The sequence below is a fragment of the Rattus rattus genome, chromosome 4, assembly GCF_011064425.1.
Source record: "Rattus rattus isolate New Zealand chromosome 4, Rrattus_CSIRO_v1, whole genome shotgun sequence".
Taxonomy (NCBI): domain Eukaryota; kingdom Metazoa; phylum Chordata; class Mammalia; order Rodentia; family Muridae; genus Rattus; species Rattus rattus.
In genome coordinates this window covers 19,460,778-19,479,498 of record NC_046157.1, presented here as the reverse complement: position 1 = coordinate 19,479,498, position 18,721 = coordinate 19,460,778, and the positions used below count along the sequence as shown (strand labels likewise).

Sequence of the window (18,721 nt, the reverse complement as noted above, 5' to 3'; positions counted from 1 at the left end):
GAATATAATTTATAGTTAAAAAGAGATTTACGGGTTGGGGATTTGGCTCAGGGGTAGGGCGCTTGCCTAGGAAGCGCAAGGTCCTGGGTTCGATCCCCAGCCCTGAAAAAAAAAAAAAAAAAAAAAAAAATTTACACGGGGTTGGGATTTAGCTCAGTGGTAGAGTGCTTGCCCAGCTCTGAAAAAAAGAAAAGAAAAAAAAAAAAGAGAGAGAGATTTACACACCGAAAGTACTCCAAAAATCTCAGTTTTATGGTTGGATATCAGGTTCCAAATTTATTAAATTAATTAAAATTTAAGCCTAGGGGTTAGAAAAAATAGCCCAGTCAGTAAAGTACCTGCCGTCTCAAGCACAAGAATCTGAGTTGGATGCCCAGAAGCTGGCAAGGACTGACAGGCAGTATGGTTCCTAACCCAAGCAAAGGGGAGGCAGAACAGATGGATCCGTGGAGTTGACCGGCCGGCTGGCCTAGCTAAATCCATAAGCTTCCGGTTCCGTACGAAAAATAAAGGTAGGGAGTGAATAAGGAGAAACAAAGGTGTATGCACATGGGTACACAGCCTCACTGATGTGAACACACACACACACACACACATTACACAGCCTCACTGATGTGAACACACACACACACACATTACACAGCCTCACTGATGTGAACACACACACACACACATTACACAGCCTCACTGATGTGAACACACACACACACACACACACACATTCAGCCCACTGGTGCAGGGATCTCTCATAAGCAGCGCCTGTCGATAAAAAAGCCTATGGCCAAGGAGCTGAGGCAGGAGGTGGGACACTGGCAGGAGGAGAGGATTCTGGGAAATAGAGAGGCACTGGGGATTCGAGAGCCGCATGCTGAAGAAGAAGCAGACGGGACTGAAGGAGAGCTAACTAACAGCAGGTAGACGAACTCAGGATGGAGTTAGGAGGAGATTCGCCTTGGACTTGGTACGTGAGGCTGAGGAACGGTAACTAACCATGTGGAAGATAGAATAGTTAGAATGGGTTACCTAAGTTACGAGCTAGTCAGGGAATGAGCCACAGCTTAAGGCCTAGGCATTAATTAATGACCAATTAGTCCCCGAGTTGTCATTCTAGGAGCAGGGGCTGGATAAAGGAAAGACAGACTTACATTATCACACACTAGCTGCACTAGTCCTATTTCAAGGGATCAGTAGGCACACGGGGGCTAGCGCTACCCTCCTGAGCAGTACAGGCAAACATGATAGAAGGTGATTTGTCTCCAAGATGGAGAAATGAAGGGACCTGCTTTTCTCGCCTTCACCCTCTTAACTAATGATCATGTGGAATGGCAATGTCAGTCTTTCCATCTCCACTTCGAGGCTGTTTTGCTTGTTTTGTTTTAAACTTTACCCCTTGTGTAAAATGTAAGCACACCCTTAAGTACTGACTGATGCTTCTGGCCCATCTGAAGAGCTGGATGAGCGGATTCACCCAGAATCCCCATTGTAATCTGATTTGATTGCTATGCACTGTATATGTGTGAAGTCATCACACTGTACCCATAAAATCCATGTTAATTTAAGAATGGAGTTCATAGTGTAAACTGTTTCAACTTCATTTTGAACAGTATAGTGTGACAGGCCTTTAAAAGACAATATTCTCAAAACTTGTTTTAAACTAGTTCCTGAATCACTTCACTTAATTTTCAGCAAGGTTAACCATGAAAGCATACCCCATCCTGTCTTTGGACACAATCAGTGTCAACCATTGGCAGAATTTTTTGTCCTATATCCTAATGTAGTTCAATAAGTTTATTGTTTAACTAGCTTAGAATATATACATACAAGTTAAATTTAAAATAATTATAATTTGGGGCTGGAGAGATGGCTCAGTGGTTAAGAGCACTGGCTGCTTTTCCAGAGGTCATGAGTTCAATTCTCAGCAACCACATGGTGGCTCACAACCACCTGTAATGGGATCTGGTGCCCTCTTCTGGTGTGTCTGAAGACAGCTACAGCGTACTCATATATAATAAATAAATCTTAAAAAATAATTATGATTCGAATTCCCAATACGCATGTATGAAGTTCAGCAGAGTGGTACATGTCTGTATCCCCAGAACTAGAGAAGCAGAGACAGACAGATAGACCCTAGCTTCTTGGCCAACTACTCTAGCAGAGTGGTGAGCTTCACGTTCAGTAAAGAGACGTTGTCTCAACAAATAGTGTAAGACACCTGGTTGGCACTGACTTGACCTCCGGTATGTGTGTGTACACACACGCGCGCGCACACACACACACACACACACACACACACACACACACACACACACACACACGAACTAGCTTTAAGTAAATATGGGAAGACACTTACATATTTCCTTCCGGACCACTGTAGGAACATGTTTTTCAGGTCCTTTCTTTTTAGATCTGTTCTTTCTGCCTTCTAAAGGTTTAGAATTGGATCTATTTTCTGAATATACTACTTCTGAACCTGTTAATAATAAAAAGAAAGGTCTGCAAACATGAAGAACTAGCTTATTGATAAAAGATGATCAACAAAGAACTTTAAAAAATAAAACCTGAATCTTCATTTTTCAAAATGTCCCGCAGCAAAGAAGCACAACTGTCAAGTCCCTGAACAGTGTCCGTCTGTAGGAAGAAAGACGCTTAGAGAGAAAACTACACCGTGCCTCTTCAAACACATTTCTCTATAAGCAACTTATTACTGTACAAACATATCTTAAAGCACGGGCAGCATATATACATCCTTGGTGCAAATCGCACTTTACTTTGGCACTGTAGTCCCATTCTTAGCTTTTACCTGAGGTCCAATTAAAATAGCATATTGCGTTCAGTCACTTTGCCCTTACCTGACTTTCTGAATCAGAATAAGCAGGACAGGCAGGATCTACGTTAAAATGTGCTGCTTTTCTCACGTGGGTCCTAGAAAACAAAGTTGATATCCTTGAAAAAATTTGCAAGTGTTTTTTTCCAAAATATGTAAACAATCATTTCCTTTCCAGCAAAGACTAGAAAACTCATCTATCCACATGTGATGTGGATAGGACAAGCTGGAGATTATGAGGACTACTAAGCACTAAACACCGACTGGGCTGGAATGACCGGGTGGGGACAGGACAGTCTCTTACAGCCTAAGGGACTGGAACTTTTGCTGGTCCTCACCATAGAGAATTATACACCTTGAGGTCACAGAAGACTAAGACTGCTATCTTTTTTTTGCCACATTTTTGCTATCCCAAACTGTTTGCTTAGCCTGACTAAAGAGAAGAATGTAAGGACCAACACTACCTGCCTTACATTTCCAGGTAATCACAGTTTTCAGCCTCAGCTAATGCACAGATGCAACCTCACGTTATTCTGCCATGTCCCTGACCCAGAGTAATGCATGGGCGTCATCTGCTAAAGACACAAACACAGACCTGAAAGCAAGTCCTAGAGTCTGTCATGTAAAGGTTGGGAGCAACCATTATAGATATGTGCTGGTCAAGTTTGCTGTCTAGCTCAGTTGGCGTGACGTAAGCCCTTGTAAAACCCTATTAAAGAGTCTAGTGCTGTTCAATAAAGACAGAGCAAAGTCCTCGTGTTCACACACAGACAGATTCACAAGGCGGCCTTCAGGCAGACACAGATTCAGATTCATAAAACAGACTGAGAGGCTGAGGACCCAGGGAACATGAAGTAGAGAATTCAAGGCTGGACTCACTCTTTGTGGAACACAACTCCAGAGAAGTGCTTTTCTCTCCTTAATGTGACACTGATGTACTATGGTGACTGACTTATCACTAAGGATTTATAATCTGCATGATACCCAACTACTTGTGGAGGCAGAGCCCACTATTCTCCTGAGGTAGGCAAATATGGTCAAGCCCTCGGACCTGCAAATTTGCCTTAATCTAAGTTCAGATTTCCTGGACTTGGAAACTTGGAGACGCACTCACCCTTTCTTTCCATTTGGTAACTTCGATCCGGGTTGCCTTCCTGAAGGTGTCACCTGTGACATAATATGTTACAGAAGATACGAAGTTATTGTCCCATTAGACTGACATCCTGCATGGCTGCAACAGCATGGTCTTTTTCACACATCCAAAGCAACACATTAAGTTCTCATTCCCTTGTCTTCCTGCCCTGGAAACTATTTCTACTTCCCAAACATCTGACTACACGAGAAACCACTACTAAATGGAACATCTGTCCTTCTGTGACTAGCATAGTATCTTTAACCGCCATCCATACTGTGGCATAAACCAAAGCTTCCTCTCTTCTAAGAGGCTGAATATTCCATTCCATGTATGTAGCCTGCCATTTACTCTTTATAAATCAGAAGGACTTTTAAAATCCACAACTATAATTTAACTCTTCTATAATAAATATGTTCTACATGCAGTGTAGTAGGCAACATATGTGTATGTTCCTTAGTCTTTCTTACATCTGTAAAATAAAATAAAATAAAATAAAAATCCTGCCACATTGTTTTAAGCTGAAAGGACCTATTACCATTATAATTGGACTATACTCAATCCTTCGACATGGTCTAAAGTCTCCAATTTCTGATGCATGTAATTCAAGAACAGGACAACAGTGTTGGGAAGACAGTTCTATGGAAGAGTGCTTGTCCATCATACATGCACAAAGCCAGGGAGATGACTCAGTGGGTAAACTGACTGCTGCTCAAGGACGAGGAACCTTCCCATCTTCAGCATTTACATAAAAGCCAGCCTTGAGGGCCCCTGTATAGAACCCCAGCAATGGAGTGGAGGGTGAAGACCCTGGATCCTGGAGAATTACTAGGCAGCCAATCTAGCCAAAACAGTGGAGAGCTCCAGGTTCAGTCAGAGATCGTGTAGGTGTTAGAGGAAGATAACCAACCCCTGACCTGCACACACATATGCCGAGGTCACCGTACCCATGCGCATGCCCTGAAAAATAAGCTTTCCTCGTGCCTCTGGTCATTGTCCAATGTCTTAGAAGGCTGGACCAAACTAGTACATTGAAAACTGCTTACCTACATCTGTTTCTCATTCTTTTAAACCTGAACAACAATTTTAAGTCTGCATTTTAAAACTAAAGAAGGTTGGATGACTTTTATGTAGACAAGATGTTCATCTTCAAATGCACTCAGTGTCTTGGAAGGAAAACAGTTGTCTTCAGGCAGGAAAACCGGGTACCTGGAGAAGCTGATGAGAGGGACTTCCAGAGCAGGGCAATTGGGAAGCTTTATATTATATATGCCTTATATCTTAATAACTGTATCTGATAAATATAATCTCCACTCAAAAGAAAGTGTTGAGACATCAAAGCTCGGGGTTGGGGATTTAGCTCAGTGGTGCGCTTGCCTAGCAAGCGCAAAGGCCCCGTTCGGTCCCCTAGCTCAAAAAAAAAGAAAAGAAAAAAAAAAAAAAAAAAAAAAAAAGACATCAAAGCTCCCAATCTTCCCCTCAGTCCACTCCTAGGTGCACTCAATGTTGGTTTCATTCAAGTCTTCACATGGTTACTATTTCATAGTAAGAGTTTTACACAGTGAATACCAAATGTCCTGATGTTATTTACTCTTCTCTATTTGGATACGCACACGCACACTCACATACACTATGAATTTTTGCCCCAAATAATGTTATAGAAAATAAATCTTTACAAAAGGGTTATGAATTTACAGTATCATACTAAAACAAAAATGTTTTGTCTGACATACATAATCCCAAAACAGATAGAGAGCAATATTTTTTTGTCTGCCCACTTCAAAATAGGTCAGGATTATAATATTCCTAAATGTTTCTTAAGAACAAAATTCTCTAATATAGCTACAAAAATTGAAAACTTTAGCATTATGCTCTAATCTAGACCTGATTTACATTATACTTATCCCAATTTTGTCCTTTATAGAAAAAACAAGGACTAACTCATGTCCAATCCAGGATCACGTGGTACACTTAATTGTTATGGTTCTCGAATCTCCTTTAACCTGGAATCTCCTTTAACCTTGGGCTGTCTTTATGTTCTGTATCTTTGACATATTAAAAAGTAAAGGTTAGGGGTTGGGGATTTAGCTCAGTGGTAGAGCGCTTGCCTAGGAAGCATAAGGCCCTGGGTTGGTCCCCAGCTCGAAAAAAAAGAACCAAAAAAAAAAAAAAAAAAAAAAAGTAAAGGTTAATCATTCTGCATATGGTTCTCTGATATTTAGATTGACTGTTTCCCCATGAACAGAGTCAGGTTATGTATTTCTGGCAAGAATACAGCAAGAGATATGTCATTCTCAATACAAGCAGGCAAATGATAGTGGTTTGTCCCATTACTGGTGATATACAATGACTTCAGATGGTGTCTGCCAGGATTTTCGTCATTAAAGATTACTATTTTTGCCAGGCATGGTAGTACACGCCTTTAATCCCAGAGCTGGAGAGGCAGAGACAGGTAGATCTCTGAGTTCACAGTCAAGAGTCTGAGTCTACAGTACAAGTTCCAGGCTGCCACACAGAGAAACCCTGTCTTAAAAACAAACAAACAAACATACTATTTTTATCTTTCTAAAAGCTATCCTGACACTATGTGGATATCCTCAAACCCTCTTTCAGTAGTCTAACTATCCATTGATGGTTCCTGTTTCATGGTTTATCAAAAGGTGACTTATGTAGCTACACAACTCTTTCTACATTTATTAGCTGGTTTTCAACTAATAGAATAGGACCTTTCCTTCATCCTTATTGATTGGCTAGTGTGAACACATTGATTCCTATTCTAAAGAGGGTGACCCATTATCAATACTGGTGCTTATAACAAATGTACAGGTGCATACACTGTGGAAAAAGAAATCAAGAAAGAATAAACACTAGGGGATGAAGAAGGACTGACTGTAGGTGATGAGCATGAGTCCCAAGAGGAGAGAAAGGCAATTGTGTTCTGATTCCTTGCCATTTTTCCGTGATGGAAAAGGGCATTAATATTTATTCAACAATGAAAGTATGAAATCCAGTGTGACACATCACAGCTCCAGGGTGGCTATTCTAACTGTACAAAGGGTCACTGAGTTCTACAGACCTTGGGTCTGGGTGATTTTCATTTGTGGTGTTTTCTATTAATGAGTATTTAATGATAAGGTTTATTAAAATTTTGTTTTAAAAAAATGAATGCTTGAGCTGGAGACATGGCGCTAAGGTTAAGGGCTGTTCTTCCAGAGGACCGGCTCAGCATTTTAAGGGTCCTGGTTGCTCTTCCAAAGGACCTGAGTTAAATCCCAGCACCAACACAGAAGCTAGCTCCCAACTGTCTATAACTCCAGTACCAGAGGATCTGAAACCCTTGCAGACATACAGGTAGAACACCAATGCACAGAAAAGTAATTACATCTTTTAAAAACGGGATGCTCAAGGTGCGTGAGAGTCAGTCAGAGGGAGCTCCTTCCAGCTGGATGCTGGAACGTTTTAACCACACTCAACAGCTTTTTACATTTTCCTTATCGTTTATAAAGAATGTCATAAAAATATTTAACATCTCATCTACCTTAACAAAATCAAGTATTACCTACAGGTACAATGCTTCCCCGATTCCTAGAGTCCATACACTTAAAACATACCTACTGAGTAGCAACCCCGTGTTCTCTGAATTGCTCTACTCCAGGCACAGGTAAGTGAACTCATGCAGCATCTGTCCCCACTAAGTAAGTCCCAAACTTCACAGCTGCTAGTGCACATGGCAGACTTTCCTTAAGGCTGAATAATGTTCTATTAGATGTATGGACCGGAGCTTCTTTACCCATCCACTCACAGACATTTAGGCTGTTTCTATGTCTTAGCTATTGTGAATAACACAGCAATGAAAGTAAATGCAAACACCTCTTCAAAAATCTTGATTTCAATTCTTTTTAATAAATACCAGTAATGGAGCTGGCTGGATCACCTCAGCTCCACTTTAAATGGTTTGGTTTTATGAGGATCTCATTGTTATTCAAGCTGGCCTCAAGCTCATGATCCTCCTGCCTCAGGTTCCTGGGTACTAGGACTACAGTTGTGCACTGCCATGCTTGGCTTATTTTCTGAGGACATTATACTATTTATATTCCCACCAGGACTATACAAGAGTATCAATTTCTCAACACCCTCACTAATACTTATTTTGTGATAGAAAATATCTCATGGTTTTAATTTCCATTTCTTTGATGACTAGAGCACATTTTCCTAGACACGTTGACAACATGCATCCACTCAAAAAAGTAAGTCTCAAGACAGGTTTTGGGGGGAAAAAAGTGTAAATATACATTAGCAAGAAAAGAGAACATCACAGGTATGTTGATAAATGATGGGAAACAAAGTAAAACTCCAAATCTACTATATGCCTAGTGTTTTCTAAATCTCCAAGACAGAGATGAAATATTTTAGGAGTAGTCAACTAGCACCATGTCCAACGTGAAGTGACTTGTGGAAGATTACAAGATGTGGAAAGTGGCCTGAAGCACACCCAACTAACGGAGATATGAGGGTGTCGGACAAATATTCTAGAGATGGTTCTTGACATGAGGGCCAGATGGAAAGTGGAATTATCAGGCCACCATAATGTGAAAAGACATAGAAGCACGATAGGGCAGAGCACCCAGAGCACAGCAGGGCCAAAACTAGTTTGGCTCTATTGGACCTGATTGGATGGGAGCGGGGACGGAAGAGGATCCAAAATGGCTCTGTTCCAAGTTAAATATGTACCTTAAAAATGGGTTCCCCTGTAGTACTTTGGGCAGTTACTGGAGAACATCAAGAGAAACGCGTTTGAAAACAGTAGGACTGGTACAGCCACTTACTGGGAGACTTCAACAAGAGAGACAGAAGATCAGTTAATAGAAGCACCGGTGGAAGCGCTGAGAAGTTGAATCTGGGGCGAGGATTAACCAAAGCTAAGAGAAGTCATTGCACTGGTGATAAAGGCTGGGCTTCGAACCCAGGGCCTGACACCAAACTCTGCGCTCTGAAGACTGGCACGGATGCCTTGAATATAGCATTCATCTCCTCAACACTTCGGGCGCGCTGCCGTTACTGTTTTTGCTTTTTCCAACTCCTTCCTAAATCCCCCTCGCCTCTCGCCACCTCTCGTCCCCACAGTGGACTCATCAGGTCCGCAGCCCTCACCTGGCCCGGTCGAGATCCAGACCTGACCATTTCTCTCAGCCTCAGAAGAGCCCAGACGTAGGGAAACGAATACTTGAGAAAAAAAGAATTAACCGCCGAGACGTCCGGACCTCCCTTGTCCCGCCCCCCGAGCTTCCGCTTCCGGGAAGGAGACTGCGGAACGCCCCGCCTCATAGTCTTTTTGGTACTAAAGTTTTTCCTTCGGGTCGGGACCTAGCGCCCTGGGCGTGCGCAACAGACTCCGCGCGCTCGAGCTTGCCGCACCCCGGGCGGAGAGTGGGAGAGGCCAACAGACGTCACGGGGGCGGGGCAAGACGGGGGCGGGGCTCGGGGCTCGGCCTATCGGGGGCTGGGCGACCAACGGAGGAACTCTCTGGCATTGCAGCGCTGGTTTCAACTGACTTAAGTGGGAACCGGGGCCTGCTAGACCCCGGGGTAGAGACTACTGCTGGCTTTCAGAAGTGACATGAAGCTCTGCGTGCTGTTTTAAGTGTATTTGTCATTGATAGTCAGTAGAAATCAAACCTCGGTATCATCATCTTGTGAACTTGTTGACAGTTTCAGAATTCTTCACTTCTCTGGACAGTGCGGTGGTTGGGATTTGGGGCTTATCCAGTTCGTGGTTTGGCTGCCTACTTCTTCTACCGAGATAATTGCTATTGATAAAGAATGACAGTCTTTTTACCACTGATAGCTGCCCTAAGTAGAGAGTGGTGCTTGAGACACTGTGGGGTTGTTTCGAATCAAGTTGGAGAGAAATTAACTCTGTTGATTCTTCTTTCTATGGTTAAATGGCTACCTTTGTAAACAGGGGTTGCATTGATTTTTAAAACCCTGAGACCTGTAGAGATGACAATTGATAAGAGCAATTCTTTTTTTTTTTTTTTTTTTTTTTTTTTTTTCGAGCTGAGGACCCGAACCCAGGGCCTTGCGCTGTGTGTGTGTCTGTGTGTGTGTGTGTGTGTGTGTCCCTGTATGGGTTTGTGCACATGAGTGCAATGCCACCAGAGGCCAGAAGAGGGCATCGGATCTTGCTGGGGGCACTAAGAGAAACGGGTTATTTTAATCTCCTCAATGGAGAAGATAAAAAAAACAAATATTTATTTCATCCAGAAAGCCAGGAGTGGATTTTGTTAATGACTTGGTAACCTCTTTGCTGTCTATGGAGCAGATCTCATCCAAATTCCCCAGAACCATTATCCCAGACTCTCTCTTCCCAGGGGCCATTACCCATCCTTAGGCGAGATGACACGTACTCTATGGCCTGTTGACCTCTATGCTGTCGGTCAGAGACCACACTGGATTCTAGGCCTTTTAGCTGTAGAACCCACCCTCACGGTCTTAGAAGAGTTTCTGTGTAATCACACGTTAAGCTTTATTGTGTGCACCCAGAATTGGACGGATTGGACTTGTTGTTGCCTGGAAACCTTTTCCCGTGTTGTACTGTGTTTTAAATGTGCTGACAATGAGGCACCTGGCTTTAGACTCCCTGAAGTCTGAGCCAGGTTGACCAAGTCAGCCTGCACTGCGTTCTCATTCTTATCTCTTCGCCTTCCCTTGTGATCCCTCGGGGACCCTCCAAGGACCTCCTGGAGCTGCAGTTACAAGTGGCTGTGCACCTCCTGAGGGCCGTGCTGGAGACTGAACTCAGGTCTTCTGACAGAGCTGGAAGTGCTCTTAATCACAGCGACAACTCTCTCCAGCCCCACAGATGGTTTTTTAATTTAGTTTTCTTAAAGATTGTTTTCTTAATTAGTACATACTTATGCATGTAAAAAGAGAATGTATGTAAAAGAGAAGAAGAAAGGAAAAGTCTCCTGTAATCCTTCTGACTCTTTGGTGTGTTTCCTTCCAGATCCTTTCTACGTGAATATTCAGCTATAAATACACTTTGAATATGTATTGCCATTTTCTCTTAGTAGCACATTAGCATTTCCCTATTAATACACAATTATAAAATGGCTGTGCAGTGTTCCACTTGTCTTTCCTTTTGCTTTTTCTATTTTTGACTTGTTACTTGACATTATAAATAAAGCAGTAGGGAGAGGCATGAAAGTGAATTTGGACAGGGGAGAATAATATTTTTCTTTCGGGTTTCATGCTTTGATTTTATGTTATTTTATTTTATTTTTTGTTGTTTAAGAATGAAATAGTTACATATATGTTGATCATATCTATCTGCCACTTCCCCTTCCAACTCTCCCAGGACTCCCAGTATATCCCGACTTCACGTCAGATGTTGATAGATATAGATATCTAGATATCCCCGAGTTCAGTTGGTGCTGGCTTCATGCACATAGATGTAGGGCCATGTGTCAGAGCACAGGCAACCTCCCAGTGGCCACACTCTCGAAGAAGAAAGATTCTCCCTCTCAGCAACCACTGCCTCTCAGCTAGAGGTGGGGCCTCCGTGAGCCCATCCTTATCCACAGGGGAATTTTGACTGGCTTGGTCTTGTTCAGCTGTTGTGAGTTTCTGTCCTGTCCAAAACACATCCTCTATACCTTCTCTTCCTGATATGCCCTGGGTGTGGCGAGGAGTGATGAGGGCTGATATCGATGCTCCATTTAGGGTATACTCTGCCCATCATAGTGCCCATCTGTGAGCTCATTTATTCTAAACACTTTGACTAGGGCTGAGGCTTAACCAGTGATCACTGCAAGAAGACACTTCTCTGACCAAGGCTGAGAATATCACAGACTTACAAGACTAAACATAAATGTTCAGAAGAATTTGACAACACAATCATTTAGCAAAACAACAGTAGATTTCCCCCATACAGCTTATGAACGTCTGGGTCATGGGCTTTTCAGGTACAGCACCGAGTTTTGAATTCCCTTCTGTGCAGCAGGCCTGCAATCTCATTAGAAAGTGGTTGGTTGTTCACATCACAGTCTATTGTGCCAGTGGCCACATCTTGCTGGTCAGAGACCAAATTCTTTGGGGTCAGACTCTATCTTAGAGAACCTGACCTAACAGGCTTCAGGTCTCGTTTCGTTAACAAGAATAACCACCGGAAGGCAGGAAAGAAAAAGTGAGGTTGAGGTGTGCTGATCCTTCTGAGTTCCTGCGATCCAGTTCTCACGAGGCTCTAATAGAATATTATCTTGGTCGTAAGGGTGATAATGGTTTGCTGGTTCCCGTGTTCCTCAGCATTCCTCTATGGCTCCCTTTGCCCGTGGTGCTGTGAAGCTTCGTCTATTGAAAAACTGGGATATCTTCTGTTCCTATCCAGAAAAGACTGACAGAAGTCTACGTTCAGGATGAAGGCATTGAGAAGGATGGGGAAGAGGTCTTAAGGGGAAGGCTGGAAAGGACACATTTGAAAGGGCACAGGAGGGGAAATGGTCCCGACTTGAGGGTAGACTGTTTTACGCATTTTATTCAGGGACAATTGACAATAGGGAAGTCACAGGCTCGTTGCCCCTGCCCCCAGACATTTTGCTGTGGAAGAATGACAACCAGGATGTGTCTAGGGACATGTTGAATTATGCAGAGCCTTGGAGTGACTCCACAGTGGACTGGGTCAGTGACTGGTAGGTGTGTGGTCCTGGAACTTGGAGAAGATGTGGGCTGAGACGTCTCATTCAACGGAAAGTTTCTGAGTGTGCTCTCAGGTTAGCTCAAGGAAAGCTTTCTTTCCACCTCTATCCTGCTCCTGCATGCAAGGTTGTGTGCCCCAGGGTAAGATGGGGCAGCTCCAATTCTCATCGTCATAATCTTACCTTTTTGGTTGTGAGCCTGGCCTTTAACAGCTGAGCCATCTCTCCGGCCCCATCGCCATAGTCTCACGGCTAGCTTTACGCCTGTGTTCTCAAGTAGAACTTTTCATCTGTGAATGACACTTTGCCTTATTCAGTGAAAATCTCTGTTGTCTAGCGAAATGCTTTCCATGTGGTAGGAATTTAAAAATAATTCAAGAAAATAAGTCTTTTTTTTTTTTTTTTTTTTTTTTTTTTTTTGAATGCCTATGGTAATCTGGGGCTGCCAGCTACTTGAATGCCCAAGATTCAGGGTCACCCAGAACCAGTCCTGGGAGCCTGACATGGAAGTCTTAGTTCTTCTACTAATGTGAGTGTATGATTCTACCTTTTTTCTATTCAGTCCTTTTACAACTCAGCTGATTGGACCCATGACTTCCCAAATAATTCATCTTTCAAGGACATATGTCTTTGTTCGTGTTTGACCACGTTCAAGAGGAAGCTAAAGTGGCACGTATATGAAGGTCTGAATTTTAAAACACAGATTTAAAGCCAGATGTAAGAACCAAAAGCAAGAGGCTGTGTGTAATGTCACTTGCTGGGTGCACGGTGAGCTCAGCTGGGTGTGGAAAGACTTGAGAACTATTCTGCTGCCTTCCCCAAGGCTTTCGGTACTTTCTGGAACCATTTCCAACCCAAAGTTTTTTGTTTTTTTTTTTTTTGACCTTTACAACTTTAAGACTCACTGAAAGCTTTGTGAGGTTTTTCCCCTCAGAGGAAAAAAAAATGCCAATGTGTACATTTCTGCAACATATTTGCACAGAATATCATCATAGGCGTTCAGGAGCCACTCCAAGAATTTCAGGTAAAGATACTTCTAACCTAATTCAAAACCAGCTCTGCAGACTCAAGAGCCCAGCTCCTATTGTGTGACAAGGTGATCCTGGGAGTTATTAGCTAACAAGGGGTGGTAGGGGGAGGATCCCCTAATTAACCAGCATGGAGGAGGTGGCAGAGCCTGAAACACAGGGAAACAGAATTAAGCCACGGGTTTGCATTTCTCACCAAAGCTTTAAATGTATCTGCAGCCCTCACTCTAATCAAAATAGCTTAATTTAGAGGGGAAAAAAAGGAACCCACTTCTTTTTTCTTTATAAAATCCTGAGTTTATTGCTTCCTGAATTTTTTTTTTTTCCTTAAGGGAGAAGCACACACCATCTGCTCTGAGGATCTTCGTTTGACAGCTTGGCCCGGGTCACGCTAGGATTCAGAAATGGCTGAGTGTGAAAGGGGCCTGAGGGACAGGTCTGACAAGGGCATTGGCAGCAAGGGTCAAGGGTTTCCTTGGAATAATCTCAACACAAGCAGTTCCGGTCGGGGTGGTGGGGTTATGTTGTGAATTTTAATACAGATCCTTGTCAGTCACACCTTGCCCTGCAGGCAGCCTCTGGGGACTTTTGTCAGACCTATGGAGAGGCAGTAACAGTGATGAAATATTAAAACTTCATTAAAGTCTCTGTGACGGCCTAGTGTAGATCCTGGTGGCTGTTTGTGTGCACCTGTGGCTTCCTGCCACAGCTGTTTTCTGTCACAAAAGGAACAAGCCTGGACAAAAGACCATGGAAAAAGTTAAATCTTTAGGCCAGTGGTTCTCAACCCCCTGGGTCATGGCCTCTTTGGGGGTCGTATATCAGATATCTGCATCTCACACATTTACATAACAGTAGCAAAATTACAGTTACGAAATAGCAATGTAAAAAAATTTTACAGCCCAGGGTCATCACAACATGAGGAACTGTATTCCCATGGTATTGGGAAGATTGAGAACCACTGCTTTAGGTAATAACAGAACTTTGGTGAGGAAGCTACCCTTAACAATGATGGGTAAAGAACTTCTTCACGCTCCAGACTAGAATATCTGATATGCTCTACACTGTCTCCTAGAAGTCCCCAGCCAAACGGCGATCTAAGGCTAGTAGGCTAGATAACACCCTTTCTTTCCACAACTGTCTTATTCTGTCTTCTCATACTTTCTAGGATTATCTCCCTTATACACTACTCTGCCCTTAAGTAAACCCAGGGGAATTTTGGAATCCTTTCTGGAGGTAGGATGTTCTATATGTGGTCAGTCACTGTGCATATGAGCAAGACAGCACAGTTTGTCACATGGATCTGGTTTCAAATCATTTTTCAGTGACTTTAAAAAAATCTTTGTTCTAAGACAGTTTCTTCATCTATAATGTTGGATAATGGCACAGAATTCATATAGTTCGACTCAAAGAAACATTTGAGACTGTACTTACAAGTGTTTCCTATTGGCTTTCGTATGTGGTAAATGCTGAATGAATATCGGTTATTATTGTATTCAAAATTTGATATCACTGTGACCCAATACTTGAGAAAAGCAGCTTGGAGAAGGAAAGGTGTATCCTTTCCTTCAGTTGCTTTTGGTCATGGTGTTTTATTACCGCAACAGGAAAGTGACTGATACATATGGCATAGCACTGGAGGACAGCGCTGTATTGCCCCTTGGGGTGAATGCTAAGAGTGACTGATTCACACTTGTTGGAGGATACGATTCTGGTGAGTATTGTTGGCTTAGCAAAATAGTGTAGAGAATAGGAGGGAAACGATAGACACCAATTGTAACCTGAGGAACAGAACAACATAGCATTAGGGGGACGGCTCAGTGGGTAAACCACCTGACACACAGGGCGAAGGCCTGAGTATGGATACCTAGAATTTACATACAGCTAGATGAGGCTGCCTACATTTGTACTCCCAGTGTTTCTACAAAGAGACAGGGCAGGACAGGACAGGACAGGACAGGAAAATCTTGTGGGCCAGGCGTTAAGACAGATTCCCTGACAGGTCAGCAAGGACAGGGGCCATGACTAAAAAAGACTGGGAAGTTCTGAAATGGATGGCTTCTTCCTCACCCTTGGAGCTGAGACAAAAGCCTGGCAGCTTAAAACAAAGGCCTTGTGAGTGTCTTCTCCTGCCAATAGGCCCTGCTGATGAACTGACTCAAGTTCAAGGTAGGATCAGGATCGTCTACAAAACAGTTGGGAGCTAATCAGTCATCCTGGTTTTCTTCCAGCTGACAAAACCCTAAGCTAGCAGAGGAAGACCCGTCAAAGACTTCAAAACAAGCCAAAACAAGCTTAGTTAGGGTTTCTATTCCTGCACAAACATCAAGACCAAGAAGCAAGTTGGGGAGGAAAGGGTTCATTCAGCTTACACTTCCACATTGCTGTTCATCACCAAAGGAAGTCAGGACTGGAACTCAAGCAGGTCAGGAAGCAGGAGCTGATGCAGAGTCCATGGAGGGATGTTACTTACTGGCTTGCTTCCCCTGGCTTGCTCAGCTTGCTTTCTTATAGAAGCCAAGACAGCCCAGGGACGGCACCACCCACAATGGGCTAGGTCCTCCCTGCTGGATCACTAGTTGAGAAAATGCCTTACAGCTGGGTCTCATGAAGACATTTCCACAACTGAGGCTCCTTTTCTGTGATAACTCCAGTTTGTGTCAAGTTGACACACAAAACTAGCCAGTACACAAGCAAACACAAAACAACAATTAAAATGGAAATAAAATCACAGCCCTTAGGAAGAATCTGGGCTTCAGTTTCCCTAGTTCGCCCTCTGATTAGCAGAGTCTTTCTGTGTGCTTGCTAGGTGTGTTTCCACACGCTTTGGAGAAGCCTTTCTTCAGCTGCTGATTCTGTTACTGTTTGTACTGTAGACTTCTTTGTTGCACTTGAAACTTTGTATTTAACTGGCAGTTTAACAAACCTCTTCAAGACCCTTAGAACTGTAACAAAACCAGGTGGAAGGCAGGACCAACACCCCAGGTTGTCCCCTATCACATTCCTCCTCTCCTTTCTCTCTCTCCCTCAAGCACTCACGCACGCACGCACCCGCACACACACCCCACTTTTTCCTTTTATTTTTTAATTATTCACTTTACATCCAGCTCACTGCCCCCCTCCTGGTCATCCCCTCCCACAATCCTTCCTCTCACCCCCCTCCTCTCCTTTTCTACCCACTCTGACACCTCAAGTCTCTGTGAGACTAGGTGCTTCCTCTCCCACTGAGGCCAGACAGGGTAGCCCAGGTAGAAGAACACATCCCACACACAGGCAACAATCATTGGGTTGGCGCCTGCTCCAGTTGTACGGGACCCACATGAAGACCAAGCTGCACATCTGCTACTTATGTATAGGAAGGCCTAGGTCCAGCCCATGTATGCGCTTTGGTTGGTGGTTCAGACTTTGAGAGCCCCAAAGGTCCAGGTTAGTTGACTTTGTTGGTCTTCCTGTAGAGTTCTTATCCCCTTGGGGGCCTCGATCCTTCTTCCTATTCTTCCCTGAGGAATCCGCAGGCTCCACCCACTATTTGGCTGTACACGCTTTTTTTTTCTTTTAAAGAACAACAATGTAACAATGATGTCACTTTGTCTACTGCTGAACGCAGTGCAGTCAGTAACTTCCCATCTGTACACTAATCCACACACTTTAACGGGTGAAATTTCAGTCTTAATCCTAGGTCGTGCTCAAGGCTAGCGAGACTCAGTTTCTGTTTTTCCAAGTGTATAAGGGCCCTTTTCTCCCTACGTTAATGAACGGAACAGGGACTTGAGTTTTGCTCAGGAAGGCAAGCAGGCTTAGTTACATCCTACTGTCTCCCCATCCCCTGCAAGTATACAAAAGAGCATTTCTGCTCTAGGAGAAACTAAGGATCCATAATGACTTCCCACAATAATCTTCCTTTACCTCAAACACTAACAGATACATTTCTCCCTAATTTCCATAGAGATATATATGGATACAAGCTAACATGGCTCACTTGATCTTGAGAGTAGTCAAGAGGCTAAGGAAATAAATCAGTGAGTGAAGCCCCTGCCGTGGGAGCAAGAGAATCTGAGTTCAGATCCTCAGAATCCCAGGGCAAGCACAGTTTGTACTCTGGTTTATTAAAGCAAGCAAACAACGGACACCAATTTGGGACAGATGAGGAGACTGGAGGTGAGTCTGAAAGGAACAGGGGGATGAATATGATCAAAATACACTGTATGAAATTCTCTAATTAATAAAAATATTTTATTTTTAAAAGGCTGGCCACAGTTCTGGGATGGGGGATGGGGGATGGGGGATGGGGTGGGCAAAGAGGGGTTAGAGGTTGTGCAGAAACAAGCAGATATTTGGAGATCCCAGCACTCAGGAGGCAGAGGCAGGAGGTTCTGTGTAAGTTCAAACTAGTGCAGTCTACAGAGTATTTCAGGTGGGGTCAGTAAGACAAAGTGAGACCCTAAATTAAAACAGAAAAGGGGAAAGAGCAGACACACAGCAAATAAAGAGCTGGAGAGAGATTGAGGAAGATACCATCGGGACATCCTCTGGCCTACAGGCATGCAAACACATACACACAAAACACACACACACACACACACACACACACACACACACACACTAATAATCACAGCCTATTCATTTTTTATTTCCTTCAATAAAGAAAATCCCTTAAGAATGTGTCAGGACGACTTGCTCTCTATAGGGAGGGGATGTTCATTGAAGGGACATACCACATACATAATGTTTCACAAGAATCTGTTGATATATTAATTTCTGAAACATCCTATTAGTCCTTCTCAGGTTTCCTTTAAGTGACTTACATTCATACCCTAGTATAACCCTGGAGCTTTCTAAGGGAAAAACTCACATACGATTTAGCTACAAATGCCTGGAAGCCCCCTTGTCTCCACCTAGGATTGCCCAGTTTAACAAAATCAACTAATCAACCATGCGAACTTTTGTTGTTTATCTGAGAGTCAAATTCGGTTTGGTGTTTGGACTTATATCTGGCAACCTTATACCTTGATAGAGGTCGACAGTAAATGAGTGATCGGATACA

The 18,721-nt window shown here is 43.3% G+C and overlaps 1 protein-coding gene across 1 annotated transcript in view; it reads right to left on the bottom strand.

The window, feature by feature from the left end:
* Positions 1 to 9,259, bottom strand: part of Ccdc14 (coiled-coil domain containing 14) — a 34,419-nt gene extending 25,160 nt beyond the window's left edge. Inside the window, exons 1-5 of the mRNA XM_032900151.1 lie at positions 9,108 to 9,259; positions 3,939 to 3,991; positions 2,850 to 2,922; positions 2,559 to 2,628; positions 2,351 to 2,470 (exon numbers count right to left, since the gene is read on the bottom strand). Of these exons, the coding sequence (XP_032756042.1) occupies positions 2,351 to 2,470; positions 2,559 to 2,628; positions 2,850 to 2,922; positions 3,939 to 3,991; positions 9,108 to 9,137 (346 nt within the window). The 5' untranslated portion in view covers positions 9,138 to 9,259. The remainder of the gene's footprint in view (positions 1 to 2,350; positions 2,471 to 2,558; positions 2,629 to 2,849; positions 2,923 to 3,938; positions 3,992 to 9,107) is intronic.
* Positions 9,260 to 18,721: the final 9,462 nt, after the last annotated feature.